Consider the following 21,176-nt stretch of genomic DNA (forward strand, 5'->3'; position numbering starts at 1 on the left):
CAACTTCAACCCCAGTTTCTATAAGAAAACAAGTATTTATTCTTTGAAAAAATTGAATTGGACAGCTATAATGGTCTTTTAATCATCTGCTTCAGGAGACTCGCTCTGCCTGTCAGTAAACATTGGAACAATTGATGTTGTTCTTTTAAAACTTTACAACACTTTAGATCTACTTCATTTCAGAGTCCCAACTTACACTGTTTAGCTTTTAGAAGACATAACCACATCTGTCCACAGTTACTAATTCAAATATGAAGCCAAATATCTGGTTCAATAGTTTTACGTTCATCTTCAAACTCTAAGTGAACTAGGCGTTACAAATATTTCAGTGTGTGGTGATTTTTCTACTAGCAAATTGGCCACCAATTTCATTTTCTATTTGTGATCTTAAATCCCATATAAACATGATTCTTATTGTTGCTTTGTGCTGTTTTTGTTGTTCTGTTTTAGTTCCTCCATTCTAAAACAGTCCCTTCAAAGGAAATAGTTGGCCAACAACAAATTAGGAATCTTTGGGCAAGATAATTTAACTTCTTTGTTCCTCTATTTCTACATCTGGAAAGTGAGGGTGGGAGCCTCACAAGGCTGTTGCGATATCAAATAAATTAATATGCCATGATGTCTAGATCATAGCAAGATCTCACTGATGTTAATTCTATCTTCATTTCCCTTAACATTACACATCAAACAATTGAAATAGAATCAGATAAGAGCAGAGAACTCCACTATACTTCTGCCCATGCACTCACACTCATGTACTGTGCATAGCAACATATTGATTTTTCTACCCATATTTCTTTAATTCAAAATCTCCAAATCCCACCTTTCTGACCTAATGAAGGATACTGTTCCAGAATTTCTACCATCTTTTGCCTATATTTAAGATTGCTCATTTCCTGCTGTATTAAAAAAATGCCTTTATTTCTTCTATCTTAACCTACAGTAACAAAAACAACCTCTATTTTCCTCACTCCTCATATTTTTTCTGATCTCTTTTAAAAAAGCAAAACTCTTTAAAATAATTATTTATGTTAAGTCACTCCAAATCTTCACCCATTCTCTCTTAGACACACTCCAGTGTGTAAAACCCACACCACCCCACAAAAGTTAATTTGGCGCAGTTGATCATTATGCTCACTTGGAGACATTTTCTTGACTTAACTTCCAGGGCAACACAAAAATCTTGGTTTACCTACCATCTCATACATAATTCTTTCTCAGTTTCCATTGCTTTCCATCTCTTCTTCCAGACCTCGTAATGTTGGAATGTTCCTATAAATTAAACCTTGGTGTCTTATTTCTTTCGTTATCTTCATTCACTTCCTTTTATTCTCTCTCAAGCTCATGACTTGAAATCTTTACCTTCTATATTAGAGTGACTGCCAAATTTATATCTCTACATAAACCTTTATCTCTACCTTGATTCAAGATGTTGGTTCAAGAAACGGGCTTTTTGATGTCTTTACTTGGATGTCTAAGGGTCACTTCAAATTAAACATGTCCAAAACTAAATTTATTTTTGTACTCTGCTTCTCCCCAAAGCCTTCTATGTTCTTCCTTTCCATCTTAATTAATGGCAAATCTATTCTTCTGGGTATTCAGATCAAAAATATAGTAATCTTCTTTGACTTCTCCTTTTCTTTCACAGCCCACAGCAAATTGATGAAGGAATGTGATCTTTAAAATATATGAAGAATCTATCACTTCCATGGTTACTACCCTGGTTTCAGCCTGGACCCTGACCAAGTCTTATCTGGAGCACTCTCCCCATTTCTCCATGCTCTCCTACAACCTACTCTCAATACATCTGCCAGAGTAACTTTTTTAAAATATCAAGTCAGATTATTCTGAATCTCGTTGTCTCTCTCTCTCTTTTCCCCCTTTCCAGATCTGCTACATTCCTAATTGTTCCTTAAATATCTTTCTCTAGATAATCACCTTATCTCCATCAGATCCTTGCTCGAATGAGGTGGTCCTCATTTTATTTTTAACTATTTTCACTCTCCATACCAGCACTCTTAGTCTTTCATACTCTGTTTCAATTTCTCACCCTCTCACACCTTTTTAATTTAGTTTTTAATGTGTTCATCATTTACAAACTGTCTCTACACACTAGGTTACAAGCTTCACACAAGCAGGCAAGGTTTTTGTCTTCTTTTATTTACTCTACACCTAGAGCGATAGCCAGCACAGAGTAAGTACTCAGTAAATATTTGTCAAATGAATAAGTAAATGAGTGAGAAATGTATAAGCAAGAAGTAAGAACATTCTGGAATATAATCCCCTTTTAAACTCTTAAATACCTTGACAGTACTAGGAGTCATTGTTACACACATTAAATTAGGAAAAAATCAGTCCCTATGTTAGACAACCAAACAAACCAAAAATTTGTGGAAAAGGCTCTTGAAAGAATTCAATATTATCTCAGGTAAAGACTATGAACCAGAGCATGTAAAAGTAAAACACTTTTGAAAATCACGAACAAAATGCTCAAAGAGTAAATGATTGTACCAGAGTCATCTACAAAGATTTTAATCTTCTGCACAATACAAATTGGGGTAAATAAAAAAGCAAGTTAAGTCTCACAAGTGGAGGAATGAAAATGAGTTCTATATCCTTCTTAGGAGAGCCATGCAAATAATAATAAAAGTGCTGGAGAAACACAAGACTACACAACTCTAGAGAATCCATGAGCCAGACAACGTGTTTGTGAATCCTCTCTAGGCCCCTTGTTTCTCCTTCTCATGTTTACGGCCTAATATGTGACCACTTTCTTGTTTGTTAGCAACTCTCACAGGAGAGCAACCTAAAGAAACAGAGGGAAACTTAAGCAAATTAAAGCAACTCCTTAATAGCAGCCAGGAAGAATATGTGGGGATCTTAGTCTGGACAGTAAGAAGCATATGGTATTATTAGATTGGCACAAAAGTAATTGAGGTTTAAAGTATTCACTAAATGATTACTGAATATATTTTTGGAAATTGGCTGCTAACATTAGCTTGATTCAATTCACTTAAGGTGAGCGTTAAGTCTGTCTAAAATATGGTCAACGGATAGGATAAAAAGAACTCATGACATATTTGAATGCATAAAAGAAAGAAGGAAAAAAGAGAAAGAGGAAGGATGAATAGATACAAGTCTCTGCTATGGAAATCATCACAGAAGGTAATTTAACATAACAGAAATCTATCTAACGTAAAAGAGAATTAAGGTCAAACCTGCCTCTGCCACTAACTAGCAGTCAGTGGTAAGGTTGGAAAACCTAACTTTTCAGAGTCTACCTTCCTACTTGTAAAATAGAGATAAAAAATTTAAAATTTAAAAACAGAGAGTAATATACTTTTCTCCTAATGTTGTTATGATGATTAAATGGATACATTATGCAAAACACCTAATATATAAAACCATGTATCTGTTCTCCACAACCAAATTCCAGTGTCTATCATGTTATCTGCCTGTTTGTTCAAGTGTTGACAATCATCTCATTTATGAATTCATTTTTCTTTTCAATTTTGTAAGGATAAAACTCTGAAGAAATATCTAGAGGGTAATTAACATATGGCTAAAACTATCGTGGGAAATATTAAAAAACAGATTAAAAAGTACAATTGGGACCTGTTTTAAAATGAGAGGCAGCCTATTGATAAAAATGAGCTTTTTTCTTAAATTGCAGGAAAATATTGTACATGCTCTATTTAAAAATTATAGAACAACATCTCTTGGAGGAGGGATAAGATTCCTTTCCTTTTATACACACCAAAGTACAGAAAATGCTTTGCTCTTTGTAAAGTTGTTTGATTATAAGTTCTATGGGAAGAGCGTTCTTTGTTTCATTTATTACTGGCTGACTTGAATAGTATGTGGCTTGTAATTGGCAATTAGGAAATAGTTTTGCATGAATACAGTACGCACAGATTATAGAGTACTTGGCTCAGGGATGGGGGTCCATCTGTCTCTGCAGGTGATCCATACACACATAAAAGAATAAATAATAACAAGACAGGATTTGAATGGCATCTAGATAAAAGGCAAAGCAGCTATTCTCACAGTTCCTGAACCATCATTCATAAAGTCCTGGCAAAGCAACTATTCTCACAGTTCCTAAACCATCATTTATATACTCCTGGCATTCTACTGAAAATATCACAGTCTATATGCAGTATATATTAGTATATATATAAACAGATATAAAGTGACTAATAATTTCTTGACTCCCAAAAATATGGTATCTTGAAATAACCAAAATAGCCCCTTCATGGTAGAAAAATAATAAAAAAACAAAAAACAGGTAAAAGTTTGGAAAAATGATTTCTACTCCTCTACTTAACAGCTAAATTCTAAACCTTAGTTTTTGTTTATTTTAAAAATACTGTTTATATAATAAAATTATATTAAAAATTTTTTGTTATTTAGACTTTAGGATGATGTACAAACAGCTAATAAATGAGCACAATGTATTTAATAATAATAATAGGATATATTAAATTCCCAAGCCAAAATGATTTTTAGAATGCATAGTTAATAGTATGAATAAGCACAATATATTTAAGCTGTAAACCATACAGGCTCAAGTGGGCATTGATAGATGTTGTCCTCATTCTAATTATTAATTAGTTCAGAGTTTGTGAAGGTAAATAGCATTGCCTACACATCTCTTTGCCAACTCTCTTACTAAAGCAAATGAAACCAGCAATACAAAGAACAATGAAAAATAATTTTCTATTAAATCTTTTATCCTCTAAAGTTGTATGAGAAGAAAGGTCACTTTCTCACTCACTAGTTTACCTTTTGGTGCTCTTATCTTTTCCTTCATTATACATATTTTTATGTATTATGCTCTATTTATGCATTCTTCAATAGCATCTTTATTTATGACTTTGTGAATCAACATCTCTGTAATAGGAGGCGAAAGTCACTTAGCTAATTACACATGCTTGATAAGCTGCATAATAATAACTACTGCAGTATTGTACATTAGTTGAAGGTATGTAAATTACTGCAGTTATTTTCATTTGCAGAAAAAAAGACTTTTTTTAGTTGTTTAAAACACCCTTGTTGCCTCCATATCCCTCTTCTTAAGTATACTGTGCTTTTAACCCAATTCATAATATCAATAAAGAATGAAGGTTAAATCCCACTCTACCAGTATTACCCAGGAAATAAGAGCAAAGACAAAACAAACAAACAAAAAATCCTCAATGTAATGCAAATACTTCTGAACTGAGTTACGAATTTTGTTATTTATAAAGTGTCTTCCACATAAATGCAATCCCATTAAAACAGAACAGTTTAGACATTCCCTGCCCCACAAGGATGCTATAATGAAATCTGATTTGGTCCAGTCAGGAGATTAGAAGTGCATAGAGAGATAGAATGTGCAGCATTAGAATATTAATGACTTCTGTATGAAGATCGGAAATTCTACAAAGTTATGAATAAGGTCAAAATAACACTTAGATGATTTACTGCCATAGAAAATCATACTCTCCTATGAGTGATTTACTGAATGTTATATAAAAGCGGAGTGTGGACAAGCTACATTCAGATGCAAGCTTGCAGCTGTCAGTGTCTACATTTGCTCAATCTGGCTAGAGGATGATTTGAAGGTTGATTTAATTGTAGCTTCTGAATCATGCACTTCTCTATGTTTTAAATTGTTTAACGTAAATATAAAAATGTTAAAGTAATTTTAAGACTGTAAATATTTAGTATCAAATCTGCAAAATCTCATTCTCCTCTGGAAAAGTGACTGAAAATGAAAAGACTAAGAAAAAAGCACTATTACTTGATAAAAATAATTGCTCAATAATTATGGAAAATTTACACTTAGGATGAGAGAGTCCATAGAGTGTTCAGAAGGAATGCTGAGAATAAACGAAAAACTAGATTTGTGATTGAGTGATCAAATTTTAAGAGGAGCACAAATATGTATCTGTAGAAAAGAGTTCAGAGATCAAAGATCAAAGTTACCAGTTAGTAAGACAGCATTGTTTGGGCTCCTTGCAGGTATCATAATAGCCTAAATAAATATTCCACTACACACAAACTCAAAGCAGAGATTCAACTCTTACTGATGCTACCAGCACCAGAACACAAGACACAACCAATGAACCAATGTAATCTACTCAGCTAGAGCGCTCCTTAACCACCTTTCTATTTTGACAAACTTCATCAGATTTCAAATATCACCTAACCATTTACTTCCCAGCATCAGCAAATCATCCTTAAGGAGAATATCTTGTTCTTCCTCTGCAAGCTTTTTCCCCCATTTTTAATTTCCACTTTTATACATACCTCCTTTTCTACATATTTTCTTGCCGGGCTTTCTGGCACATTCCTTGGATATTCTTTTTACTGAAAAATGAATAGAAGACTAGAAAATAACATGGCGCTCCATCACAGACCGCCGGAACATGCAACACCACTATCTAACTCAATACGCTCCTGCATTTACTGAGTGCGAAAGATCCCCAATTCGTTGAGCCTGCACATGCAATGAGGAAATGTTGATGCATCTTCTCAGAAGTCATTTGGTAGGAAATGGAAATTAGAAACCCATTTCTACCTAAATATACGTGCTGTGGAGGAAAGAAAATGAGTAAGCACAGGAAAAAAATAAGTACAGATACACTGACACACATAAACAAAAAGAGCACCATGCACGCATGTAAAATATGTCTACATGCCAACAGGAAAAGCCATGCATACTACCAGTACACATGAATTAATATTGTTAGAACTTAGAATAGAAAAAAATATAAAAATATATCTCCCTGTTTTTCCTGCAATAAACTCACCATCCTCAGTTGGGACATATATATTTAGATATAGGCAGTCTTCACTCTGGTCTTGTACATATGATGAAACCACATCCAAGTTATTAGTAAACCACACAGGAAGCATGACTTCTGGCAGTCTGCCATCAATGATATTCTGGGGACACACAGGAGCAAATTGAGTGGCATTTCTGATATCTGACCAGGGAGATGGTGGTTCTGGAGGCTGAAAACGACGTTCCCCTGTTGGTGGGGCTGCATATGGAACCCCAAGAAATTGAATAACAGGCCCCAAAATTTCATTATTGAGTTCCTTCTTAATCCCTCTTATCTTTCCAAAGTTGGTAGTCACCAGTGGGTCCACATCATCCAATTTTTGTGATAGCACATGACCAGCCTGAAGCAAACATCCCAACATACAGAGAGTCAATGGGGCACCCAGTCCCCTGTGTATCACGCATGCCATCACTGCTCTCCAAACATAATTTTGCCACGTGCATCTGGGCAGTGCCATGGTCCCACATTAGGTGTCTAGTTGTCTGGTTACAGTGAGGCAAACGTATTTATATCCACTTGAGAAAGACTGTATAATGGTAGAATATACCTCCGATTTCTTAAAGGGGAGCTTGTCGAGAAAAGCTCTGAAAAATCTTCAGACAGCAGGTATCTCCCATTGATTTCACATGTATTGGAGCAGCATCTTCAATCATCACTCTTTATCAGACCATATCCTATTCAACATTCTGTTTTCCATATTAGCAATGTGGCAAGAGTGGGCATTGACTGTAGTTTTCTCTCTTATAAATCAAATCCAGTTAGCTGCGGGTCTATATCCTAGAAAAAATGAAAATAAATCATGAGTTGGAACAAGCTAACATAGACAGTGTGATAACTAGATGTTTTACAATCTACAGAAATACATTAATAATGACTAGCATCAGGGAAGTTAAATGTTACCATAGGAAAATCATGGATTGAAGTGAGATGACAATTACAAGATTATTGAGAAATATGTCTGCTGGCGTCATATACATTTACGTGGAAGCAGGCCTTGTTAAAATACACAGTTTTAGAAACATGTTACAGTAAAGTATTTTAAAATACTGAATGTTAGGTGTGAAATTTATAGTTTATTAATAGTGTTCAATCACTTCAAGCTATAGAAGATTGATTTATTTCCATTTTAAAACCCAATAGCAGAAAATATTTTAAGAAACTGGCAGTAAACTAGCAGAACAGATACAAACTCTGTAAGAATGACTGTGTGCATTGGAAAACACACAAAAAGGTGGTTCCCAACCCTACGCTTATCAAAAAAAGGAAGATAATATCAGGACAAGAAAACTAATATGAGTTCAGCTATGATTATTCAGATGAAACTACCTCACCTCCTTGCTGTATCTCAAAGATCTTCATAAAATTTTGCTTATAAGTTTCCTATTTGAAATTAAGATTCAATAATTTAAAAGAGAAAATGGCATAGGATACAATTTGTAAAAAAGATAGAAGTTTACATCTTTTTTTGCAGACAAGTTATTTTACCATCTTGCTATATATTATAGATATCAATAAATTTGCAATGCAAAAATTAATTTATGAGTCAAAGTCAATATATTTTAATTACAATTTTTTTCCTCACTGTCCGTTAGAGATCAAAGGAAGATTACAAAAAGAGAGCGTAGTGATTAAAAAAAACAATCGTGCCTAATCATGGCATCTTGCATATTAACACTAATCAAACATCTATCACTGTTTACAAAGTTCAACTTAAAATGCATCAGAATAAAATGTAACATTCGGTGCAATGCAATCCTCGGAGTAATCTGACGTTAACTGTCAAATAACGTACAGCTCAAAAAATGTGTCTTTTCTTGTTCAAGCAACCTTTTGAAGTGTTTACTTTGAAAATAAAGTGCTGATTTGTACTAGAGATGGTTCTATCCTGTATATTACGGGAAGATTCCTAAAGAAGTGTTGGTCTGGCAGTGAGACTGCCTTGACTTTCTGTTGTTTAAAAGGAGATTGTAAAAACTATATAGGGCAGCAGGAGATTTGGTTCTGGCCTAGTGTGTCTTTATCTCTGAACAATCCATCACAGAAGGCTATAAGGAGATAAATGTCTTTCTTTGAAAATACTTTAGTCTGTGTTAATTCACATACCTTTGCTGTGAAAGCACATTAACATACAAAAGACAGGCTTAGACCAATCCAATTCCTGTTCCAGAACTCTGGCATTTATCGAAGATTCAGCTACACAAACGCATTTTTGTAAAGTGTATATCATGCTTATTCTTGTGCAGCATCATAGTGGGCCACAGCATGAACAAATCTTTGCAAGTTCCTTTTGGTGTTAAAAATGCACTAGTTTGACGCCTAACCTAGAGAACCTGTGGTGAGGTCTTAAAAGTCTCCATCATTATTTTTTATTCAACCTAATTTTCAATTACTCTACAGCAATTTCCAAAAGTTTTTCTTCGCACAACTGATATCAAATACTTGTTTTGTTATTAATAAAATAACACTCCTTTTTTGGTACTTAAGAATCCCTAACTGTGTTAAGGATAAAGAAGCTCCTGTTTCCCACTGATGTGTTGCTTTAATGCAAATTGCAGAGGATTGGAATTCTGCATGCCATGATGGATTTTCAAATTGGAATGATGTTTAGCTTCTGAGGTTACAAAAATACCCCCTTTTACATGTTGTATGTATAGTACTATAGTATTGACCCCCCATAATTTTCAGAAATTGCTACTATAATAACAGCAGTCATCCAGGTCAAATGTAAAAATATGGCTTATTTAAAGCACTAAAATTTAAAATATATATATACCTAAATAGAAAGTATCAAATTTGCTGACAATTTTCCCCCTGTTTATTGATGCTTCCTTAGTGTATACAAAATCCTCAATTTTCATGCATTTATGTCTCACTGACAACAACCCTATGAAGTAGATTCACAGTTATCACCTTCTTACTCATGAGGAACTCAGACTTGAAGAGGTGAATTTCACCTTGGCCAGGGTCTCTTAGCTAATTGTTAGCAAATCCAGGCACCCACTGCTATCTGATTTAAAGGTCATCCTTATGATCACCACACATGATAAGAGTCTCTCAATTCAAAATTATCACTTTTTAAGAAATTGATCCTAGTGTATTTAAAATTGAATTGTAAAACTATTTTATGTTTCTTCAGAAGATGAAGTCTCAGTAAATATTCTGACAATTTCACAGGACAGAGAAATAAAAAATGGTCTACCCTATTCTTATGGGAAGTTAATATTTCATTTTGCTATATATTTTTATACATATTTTACTAGCTTTACCCTATATTGAATGTGGTGATAGGTTTCTCTTATGTCATTACACAAAATCATGTTAAAACAATGATTTGTGTAATAATTTGGTTATTTATTCGGAACCAAAAAACCCCCAAACTATGACAACCTAATTGTCCAGCAATAGATATTGATAAATTAATTATGATGTATTCACAAATTCAAATTATATACATTAGTGAAAATAAAGGACCTAAACCCAAAATATCAACATATATAAATCTCAAAATTTTTGACAAAACATGTCACAGAAAATTAGGTACAGTAAATACTATTTAAATAAAACTTAAACTATGTAAAAGAATATTATATATTATTCTCAAATACATAAATACATAATAACAGGATAGCTGTCATCTCTAAGTAAAAAGGAAAAGGAAGAAGGCTTATTCTAGCAACTAATAAATTAATTGGGCCAATTATTTAATTGACATCTAAGACAGACAACCTGTGGTAAGACCCTAAAAGGCCAGCAATGAACTACAGCAAGTTTGACAAAACCTTAGTATTTGAATTCTCTGTATTCTTTTGTATGTTTAAAATATCTCAGAATACACTAAAATAATAAGGCCAGAAAACTCTTACTCAGTAGACCAAATCATGTATTACCCGTAGATTAGCCTATCAATCCACATGTGACTAACTTCGTCTGACTTCGAAGTTAATGGGGATACTAGCTCATAAATTTCCTCATTATTCCTCTTTTTGACTTAAAGCATGTATAGTCCCACTAAAAGAATAAAATCAAAATAAATAATATTTAAAAGAGCATCATAAATGGTAATACATTTTTCTCCCTTACATTAATTCATCAAAAGCTGGTCCCTCAACTAGTTTGTTTCTGAGAAACTCAGAAAAAGGAGTAGGGAGAACTGTATGGGATGTTAGATAATTATAGTGGGTGGCCACATTTATCCAATCTTTCATTCACTCAGCAAACATTAGATATTTACAATGTGTAAGCTATTGCACTGAATGTTAAGGAGAATTGAAAGACATGCACAGTCTACTCATTATTCCCAAGTAGCTTACGCCATTGTAAAGGAATAAGTAATCTAAAAAAATTACTCCAATGCTAGATGAAATGTGACATGTGTTCAATAAATACAAGATGAATATGGGAGCAGGACCTAGCAGGGAATATCAAACTTCTAACTTTATGTACATTTTACATATGTTTTTCTAAAAAAAAATAATAATAAACCTTTTTATTCCTACCTTGCTTTGTTTTATTGTTTGCATTTATTTGTTTTCTTGTTGAACTCAACTCCTACCTGTTAAATTTCTTACTTGGGGCAAGATTTTGCATGTGTGTTTTAAAAAAATCTTTATGTTCCTCATAAAATCTATATGAAAATTTGTTACATAGTGCAAGCGTGGTTAAATCTCAGTTGGTCTGGATTGACAGCATGCTTACTGTTAGAGCTCCCTGGCTTGATGGTGACCCTTAACCAATGTTATACAATGGTAGTTATGTTCTATAAAGTCATCATGAACACTAAATTAGGGAACACAGACCTTTTGCTTTTAAAGACATACACATGTATGTGTGTGTGTGTATATATATGTGTGTGTGTGTACACACATGTACATAGATATACCCACATATATAGATATCTAAATCTCACATAGATTATAGGTTAAAATCCTTAATGCTTGTAACTAGTAGATTCTGTTTTATGTTATGAAAGAAGAACTGAGGTTCTAAAGCATTAAGTGCCTGAGGCCGCCTCACTAACAGGTGCTAGAGTTGGGATTAAAATGCCCCCAAATTGGTCCCAAAGATGAAGCATCTTGCACTGCACTGCACAGCCTCTACCACTGCACAGTGTCCATCCTGTGTCCATAAAGCAGAAACAAGAAGGCAGAGAGATGCCTTGTTTGACTTCAGCTGGCAAGATGCTCATAGGGTGACTCAAAGTTTTGCTGCTTTGCTCATGTCTGTGGAATGACTGTAAATGTGCTGTAAGTGCTGATTTTAGGATTACAAATACATTTTAGTGAATAGACAAGTTTACAAATACAGAAACCAGGAATAATGAAGATCAACTGTACTAACTAAAGACAAATAATGTTTTGCACTTATAGATCTGTGAGTTGTTTGAAGTCAGGCCACACTAGCTTGTCAACTCTATATGCTAATAATAAACGGATATAAAAATGAACTTAGTAATACTAATATAACAAATAATGCAATTTAATAATATCTGGTTTCAGCAGAGTGTGGTAAAATTTGATAACCAAGGCTAGCCATATACCTGAAATATATCTACGTGATCAGTTCACTGTAAGAGAACCTGACCACTGACAGATATTGGGTTCCCTGTAGCAAAATGTTTCATATACACACTAGTGGTGGTTAAAGACCTGGAGACAAAAGGATATTCTTTGTGACCCAGGAGTGGGAGAAAAAAAAATCCAGAGTCTGAGATTGTTTTAAATTCATTTTAACGCATATCCTTCTTCTGCTGTTGCCATACTGTATTCTTTGCCTGTAATAAAGCTGTCCAATGAGTATAAACTGGTTGACACCTTTCAGCAAGTGAATACTTACAGTAACTAATGTGTAATTAACTCACATAGTAAGTACTTAAAATGGGATGAATATACAAATGAACACAATTTTACAAAATGATATTAGGCTTCCAAAGAAGAGACAAGTCTACCTCCAGCTAGCAAATTAGAAACGAGTTCATGAATCAAGGGAAATTTGAGATAGACTTAAAAGAGTGGATACGATTCGGATAAACACTGATGGTCACAGAGGGGATCCCACAGTGGAAAAAATGTTCAGTAGACACTGTGCTGCTCACACTTTCTGAGGGCACCTTCACATTTTAATGACTGGTTTCTGCCAGTATACAAAGGCCTGGCCTCCTTTTCTCAATACAGAATAATCAGAGGGGCCACTTCAGCCCCAAAGCTCCCCATGAAAATGGGGAGAGGGAGGAGTTGGTTGAGATTCTCTTACTCCCTTACAGGAATTGTTCCCAATGGCACATCCCAGGAAACTTCTTGTAGACAAACCTTCATCTCAAAGTCTTAATTTTTCCTTTGGAAGCCTGACTTATGACAGAAAGAAAAGTAAAGGTTTTTTTTGAGGAAGGCACAGTCTAGTTTGCCCAGAACGCAGAGTAAATGAGGATGAGTACTGGATAAGATTGAGATGGCAGGCTACAGCCAAATCAAGCAAGCCCTTCATTAAGAGGCTAAATGGTTTGGATTTTATTCTCTAGATGATGAAAAGCCATTACACATTCCTAGCAGAAGGAAAGTATTATCAAATTCATTCACAATAAAATTCAACTGGCAGCATTTTGGGACAGAGATCTCTAAAGCAGTGTGTTCATACCCCACCACAAGATGACTAGATAAGGGAACTAAATGGTTGAACTTCTATTTGCCATTTTTTATATAAAACAAAAAGAGAAAGCAATTAAAGTTTGCTAATATGAATATATGACCTAACACCAGTGTCATCACATGGCTATTGATGCACATAGCACTTACAGTGTTCTTGGGAAGGTAGATTGGTCTGTAGTGCAGCTGGTTAACCACCAGCAGCACTTTGTTATTGTCCATTGTTCAGTTTCAATGTGCAGTGATGCATTAAAGTTTACATCATTGGATAAATAGATTTACACATTTGTGTCAAGTTGTAATTAAAGTAACCCTTAAAAACAAACTACTGGATTAAGTTTTTATCAAATATCAATGAAAGGGAGTACTAGAAATAAAATCATAAATAAAGAACGGTAAAAAGGCAAAATGAAATTTCTACTTTTAGGACAAGCTCTTCTTCAGCTATATCACAAGATTAAAAATAATGGCCACCCAATCAGATATAATAACAAATCAGAAAAATGTTTGAAAACTTCAAGAAGATAACTTGAAGTGTGAATGAATGCCCATTTTATTCGTTGTGAACTGTGCCCTAAAAAATCTCTGTGCTTTAAGATATTAGTGAATAATGCAACGAAGTCATCGGTATTTATAAGACATTTTAAAACACTGTTAATTTTATCTTTCTTATCTTCTTAGTGTCTATTTTTGTGTATGTTTCATAATCTGGTGATAGATATATTTATCAAATATATATATGTATATTCATACATAAATTTTATTAAATATATATGTATATTCCTATATACATTTTTGATAACCAAACCATATTTTTTACTAAAAAATAACATATATGTATATATGTATACACTTTTCACCTTTAGCAAAAATATGGTTTTGTTATCAAACGCACAGACTAGATACAAAGGTGTGGGAATCGTTACCTTTGTGAATGAACTGGTGCAAAAGAAACCTGAGAGAATCTTAATTCCAGGTTCAGTTTGAAATATCAGCTGTTTTCATCCACAATTACGTGAAAATGGCAACAAAAACAACTACTATTGTAGGTCACCCTCTACTTGCCAATCACTGTCCAAAACACTTTACATAGTTCATATCACTTAGCCTTCACAACAGATTTACAAGCCAAGCCCTCTTATTTGAGGTGAGAAAAAGAAGGGTGAAAGTGGTCAGATAACTCTCTGAAGGCCACAATGCCAGGAAAAGGCAGATCCAAGAAACAAACCCAAGACTGCCTAACTCCAAAGAACATGTCCTGAACCTTTGTGACACAGGAGTTTGTGTGCTGCACCTCAGTGAGACCAATTCAATAAAGTCCTATGCTCAGGTTGAGGAACTGAGGAGGGTGAAACACATAGAATATCAACAGAAGCAAAATAAAAAGGCTGCTCATCCGCTTGCTGGGGTTAGTTAATAGTCATAATATGCAGCAGCCCCAAAGAGTGTGGTATTGAAACTTTTTCCCAGGAACATTCCACAGCCTGGGACAGAGAGTAAATGATAGAAGTCAGGGTTGGGGATAAGGAAGGAAAAATGGTAGAACAGCAAAGAGCAAAGGTTACAAGAAATGGTAATCCTAATGTAGAACAGATCAACCAAATCTAAAACAGAGTTAAGCAGTACTAGAAGGACACAAAGGGGAAAAATAAAAGACAATTAAAACAAAGGCCAAAAAGGGTTTACTCTGAGATGAGAATATCAAAGTTCAAGATCTTGATTATGGAGAAGTTCCAAGGGATGCCAGGACCCATATCGTGGCCATATTAACATAAGGCTATTGAGAACTAAAGTGATGACAAGTTTATTCTGCCATGAGCATCATTTAATAATAACTGGATTAATGACAAGCACCAAATGAGTAAGTACTGGGGCTAAACATTGAGCTAACTGCATCATCTCCTTTATTGTCTCTAAGTACCATGAGGTAGAGATCATTATCATCTTCTTGTAACAGATAATTAAATTGAAGTCAGAAACACAAAGCCACAGTAACATCCTTCAATAAAACAAGAGCACATTTTATGGATGCAGCAAGCTTCAAGAAATAGAAAGTGACAAGGCAGAAGAATTAACACTCTCTAAAGACAAATGCTGCCTCCTTCTTAATTTTGCCCAGAACCTCCTTCTGGGAGAAATTGTGGGCAGCCCTCAACAGTTTTCCAGAGTTGTATGAAATTTCCCATTTCTCTGCAGAGTATACAAATGGTTCTATTTGTTCCCTTTCCCCTTGGGCTACTTCCACACTAAATGTACCTCTCCAATAACAATAAAAAAAAGAGAGAGAAAATACAATGTGAATGAGAAAAGGCCAACTAAAATTAATTGGAGAAAAAATTTTACCAATAAAATAGTTTTTTTTTAAATAACAAGGAGTGAAACATGAGCACATGGTAAAGGTTACACCTGGTAGCAAACTAATTTTGCAAATAAACAATACTAATGGAAGGTAACACACGTGATACAGTTTGGCTCTGTGTACCCACCCAAATCTCATATTGAATTGAACTCCCATAATTCCCATGTGTTGTGGGACAGACCCAGTGGGAGATAATTTGAATCATGGGGGTGGTTTCCCAATACTGTTCTCATGGTAGTGAATAAGTCTTATGAGATCTGATGGTCTTATCAGGAGTTTGTGCTTTTGTATCTTCCTCATTTTCTCTTGCCACCACCATGTAAGAAGTGCCTTTTACCTCCTGCAATGGTTCTGAGGATTCCCCATCCATGTGGAACTGTAAGTCCAATTAAACCCCTTTTCTTCCCAGTCTCTGATATGTCTTTATCAGCAGCATGAAAATGAACTAACACAATAAAATGGTACCAGTAGGGTGGGGGCACTGCTGAAAAGATACCCAAAAATGTGGAAGCAGCTTTGGAACTAGGTAACAGGCAGAAGTTGAAACAGTTTGGAGGGCTCAGAAGAAGACACAGAAATGTGGGAAAGTTTGGAACTTCCTAGAGACTTGTTGAATGATTTTTGACAAAAATACTGATAATGATATGGACCATAAAATCTAGTCTGAGGTGGTCTCAGATGGAGATGAGAAACTTGTTGGGAACTGGAGAAAAGTTGACTCTTCTTATGTTTTAGCAAAGATACTGGTGGCATTTTGTTTCTGCCCTGGAGATTTGTGGAACTTTGAACTTGAGAGAGATGATTTAGGGTATCGGACAGAAGAAATTTCTAAGCAGCAAAGCATTCAAGAGGTGACTTGGGTGCTGTTAAAGGCATTCCATTTTTTAAGAGAAGCAGAGCATAAAAGTTCAGAAAATTTGCAGTCTGACAATGCCATAGAAACGAAAAACCCATTTTCTGAAGAGAAATTCAAGCCAGCTGCAAAAATTTGCATAAGTAACAAGGAGCCAAATGTTAATCGACAATGGTTAAAATGTCTCCAGGGCATGTCTAAGGTCGGTCTTCACAGCAGCCCCTCCCATCACAGGCTTGGAGGCCTAGGAGGAAAATACGGTTTTGTGGGCCAGGCTCAGGGTCCCTGTGCTGTGTGCAATCTACAGACTTGGTTCTCTGTGTCCCAGCTACTCTAGCCATGACTAAAAGAGGCCAAGTTACAGTTCAGCCCATGGCTTCAGAGGGTGCAAGCCCCAAGCCTTGGCAGTTTCCACATGGTGTTGAGCCTGTGGTTGCACAGAAGTGAATAATTAAGGTTTGGGAACCTCCACCTAGATTTCAGAAGATGCATGGAAATGCCTGGATGCCCCGGCAGAAGTTTGCTGGAGCAGCAGGGAACTCATGGAGAACCTCTGCTAGGGCAGTGTGGAAGGAAAATGTGGGATCAGAGCCCCCACACAAAGTCCCTACTGGGGCAACATCTAGTGGATCTGTGAGAAGAGGGCCACCTTCCTCCAGACCCCAGAATGGTAGATCCACCAACAGCTTGCACCATTCACCTGAAAAAGCCACAGACACTTAGTGCTAGTCCATGAAAGCAGCTGGGAGGGAGGTTGGACCCCGCAAAGCCACAGGGGTAGAGATGCCCAAGACCATGGGAACCCACCCCTTGCATCAGCGTGACCTGGATGTGAGACCTGGAGTCAAAGGACATTATTTTGGAGGTTTAAGATTTGACTGCCCTGCTGGATTTTGGACTTGTGTGGGGCCTGTAGCCCCTTTGTTTTGGCCAGTTTCTCTCATTTGGAACGGCTGTATCTACCCATTACCTGTACCCACTTTGAATCTAGGAAGTAACTAGCTTACTTTTGATTTTACAGACTCAGTTGGAAGGGGCTTGCCTTTACTCAGATGAGACTTTGGACTATGGACTTTTGGGTTAATTATGGAATGAGTTAAGACTTTTGGGGACTGTTGGGCAGGCATGATTGGTTTTGAAATGTGAGGACATGAGATTTGGAGGGGCCAGGGGCAGAATGATATGGGTTCTATGTCCCCACCCAACTCTCATCTTGAATTGTACTCCCATAATTCCTATGTGTTGTGGGGGGGACCCAGTGGGAGATAATTTGAATCTTGGGGGTGGTTCCCCCACACTATTCTCGTGGTTGTGAATAAGTCTCATGAGATCTGATGGTTTAATCAGGGGTTTCTGCTTTTCCATCTTCCTCATTTTCTCTTGCTGCCACCGTGTAAGAAGTGCCTTTCATCTCCCGCCATGATTCTGAGGCCTCCCCAGCCATGTGAAACTCTAAAGTCCAATTAAATCTCTTTTTCTTCCCAGTCTTGGGTGTGTCTTTATTAGCAGCATGAAAATGGACTAATACAGCACAGCACTGGAAGCAGCGCTCAGTTAATTGGGCCCAACTTGTTCACCAAGATTGTTGGTCCTGGAGAATGCTTTCCCCATCAATTTTCTTCTGGAGGGGCCACAGCTAGTACCTTTCAAGGCCTGGGTCAAAAGTCAGTTAGACTTCCTTCCCTAGTCCTTCAAGTCATAAAAATACTCCCTTGTCTTACCTCTCAAAACATTTATTACATTTTTTTGCAACTAAACACACAGTACTTTTTTCCACAGTAATTTGTAATCTCACTTTCCATTTTCATTCCTATATTTGGCAAATAATTAGTACTAGGCATTGGAGAGGACAACATGAACAGGAGAGGAATAGTGCTAATATTCATGAAGACAAAAAAGTAATTATTGGGTAATAGGCTTAGTACCTGGGTGATGATATAACCTGTACAACAAACCCCCATGACATGACTTTACCTATATAATAAATCTGCACATGTACCTTTGAATCAAAAATAATTGTTTTAAAAAGACAGAAGTTCAATGGGGGAAGATAGACTTTAAGGAAGTCTATCACACAGACAGCTATCTAGTAATAAATAATATACCCAAGAAGGATAATGCCAGGTATTTTGAGGGGAGATTTAAGAATATGGAGTTGGAATGATGATCTTCCTGAAGAATTAATCTGGAAGCTGGGGTCTGAGATTGAGTAGGAGTTGGCAATTGAAAACCAAGGTATAGAATGTGCCAGAAGTAACAGGAAACCCAAATGCTGTGGAGGTTGGGGCTTTCCAAAGAAATCATTGTGAATTGAGAGAAGGGTAGCCCATCAGACTGGAGAGGAGAAAGGATGTGACAACTCAAGAATTTGTTGGCCATTTTAGGAGTGTGAGATCTTAATCAAAGTATGATGAGAATCATTATAATCATACAAATGACTTGATCAGTTTACCCTTACACTTTGAGAGTAGAGGCTGTGTCTTTTGAATTGTTGGTTTTTAACAACAAGCCCCAGAACAATGCATTACATTGTAAGTCCTCAGAAAATATTTCTTGAATGAATGACCCATTAATTCATTATACTATTTTTCATCAATTAACACAACCCTCAGATTTTATTTATCCATCTGTGATGCTTGACCTCTGTGAAGGCATTAGCTTAATTAAACTTGCAGCCAGGGAGAATGAAACATAGAAGAGGTGGAAATAGGTTACAGTACAATGGAAGTTTCTCATCATGTAGGAGTGTGCACAGATATCCATACAGACTGGCAGCTAATTCCATTATTGTGTGGCAAAAAAGAAAATAAAATAAGATTCTAAGATGCCATAATAGCTTTTCTGACAACACAAAGAGGAAAAGATTAAGGTGACAGCACTGTCTTCTGCATTGCACAACTGAGTATTTCTGCTATAACCTTCATTACAACTAATGGCTAAATATTAGACAGATTCTTATTTTGTTATTCTGAAGAGAAGGAGGGCTGAAAAAAGTTAATGTTAACTATGTAAGTTTTACTTTCTATTTATTCTGAAACTATTTTCAGGTGTAATCTCCAAGTATTAATTGTTAAATCTAGAATCTACTTAGGAAGGCTGACTTCCAAATGAACAGGACGACGAAGGGGGCAAGAGGGGCAAAAATCATTGAGACTGAGTATTTTTCAAAGTCGTGGGCAACAGTTTTAATGTATATGTAAAATACCACAGGATACATTTTTAAAACCAATTGATGACCCTGTGATCCCACAGAAGAAAATGAATAATCACTCAAGAGCTCAGAAGAGATAGCCTGGTAGAGCTGATTACTTCCCTTGATACTAAGTTGATGCTTTTGTCTGGAAGGGGCCACCTTTGGGTCACAAGTCATTGCTTCCAGAAGCAACTTAATTATGCCTGCTAGTATCTTTATAGAGAAGTTTATACAACCTAAGAAGACTGCTACATTCTCAACTCACTCTTTAAGCTTACTTTTGTTTGTAGTGAGTTGCTGATGCCTGGGAAGAGTGGAAAATTGCCATTCCTGGTTCCCTGCTTAATTAAAGTCCAGTTTAAAAAATCCCTTGTTGCCAGAGAATAGCTGCGACTTTGGCAGGGCCAGTGCTAAGTTTGAGTATGGCCCTGTGCCAGGGTGTGTCAATCTTGACCCCTTGGAAGATGATCAGCAGAGACAGGGTAGTTAAACCTTTGTGTCCATTCAGTCCCAGGCTTTTGCTGGAATTGGCAAATAGTGTAGTGACTATTGTTTAAGGAGTAGTTGTCTACTAGGAACTGGACTAAGACCACCAACTCCTTTCACATAAGGCACTAAACAGCAATAATGGTTTCCTGTCACTTCTGACCTGGCTTAGAGCTCAATGAATGATTCAAAGGAGAAAGAATATCACACTAGCAATCTTCTTTACATATCTACATCGTTTTCTCCCTTCATATAAAAGTTGCATTAGTACTAATAAAAATAACAAAATTCAAAACAATGCCCTGTTCATGGGCCATTTGTGTAACACAAATAGTATATCAATATATTAATGAATAGAACAGAATATTAACAAGAATTTAATATACACATGGAACATAAGTTGCCAAATAAAGTCACTATTTAAATTCAAATTTTATCGTAGGGAGAATGGGATCATAAAGTTTTACAAATAAAAAAAAATCTTAGGTAATGATGAAAATCCCCAACAGTTATACTTTAAATCTTACTGTCTTATTGTTCATGTTCTACCTGTTTGAAATAACTTTTAGTAATTCCAACATTCCCTGAGATATCACATTTTCTTCATGGAAGAAAATAACTCTAACGTACCTTCAGTAAATTATAACAACATAAATAATCCTAATATATTTGTAAGTCTTGATCAAATAATTTATCAAAGTGAAGTATATAAACTCCGTATGAAATCACTAAAAAGCTTCATTTACTATCTGTCTTTAATTAATATTCAATTTTTGAATAGAATCATTCCTACCTTTGGAATTTTATATGTTAT

The 21,176-nt window shown here is 35.7% G+C and overlaps 1 protein-coding gene across 11 annotated transcripts in view; it reads right to left on the reverse strand.

The window, feature by feature from the left end:
- NLGN1 (neuroligin 1) overlaps positions 1–21,176 on the reverse strand; it is an 896,630-nt gene that overhangs the window by 694,676 nt on the left and 180,778 nt on the right. For 10 of the 11 annotated variants that reach the window (XM_073023458.1, XM_073023456.1, XM_037988672.2 and 7 more), the window contains one exon: positions 6,798–7,610. In XM_073023458.1, coding sequence (XP_072879559.1) covers positions 6,798–7,290 — 493 coding nt within the window. In that variant the 5' untranslated portion in view covers positions 7,291–7,610. Of the gene's footprint in view, positions 1–6,294; positions 6,355–6,797; positions 7,611–21,176 lie in introns of all 11 variants that reach the window. The other variant, XM_037988660.2, reaches the window with a different exon arrangement.

This window comes from Chlorocebus sabaeus, chromosome 15 (genome assembly GCF_047675955.1).
Source record: "Chlorocebus sabaeus isolate Y175 chromosome 15, mChlSab1.0.hap1, whole genome shotgun sequence".
Taxonomy (NCBI): Eukaryota; Metazoa; Chordata; class Mammalia; order Primates; family Cercopithecidae; genus Chlorocebus; species Chlorocebus sabaeus.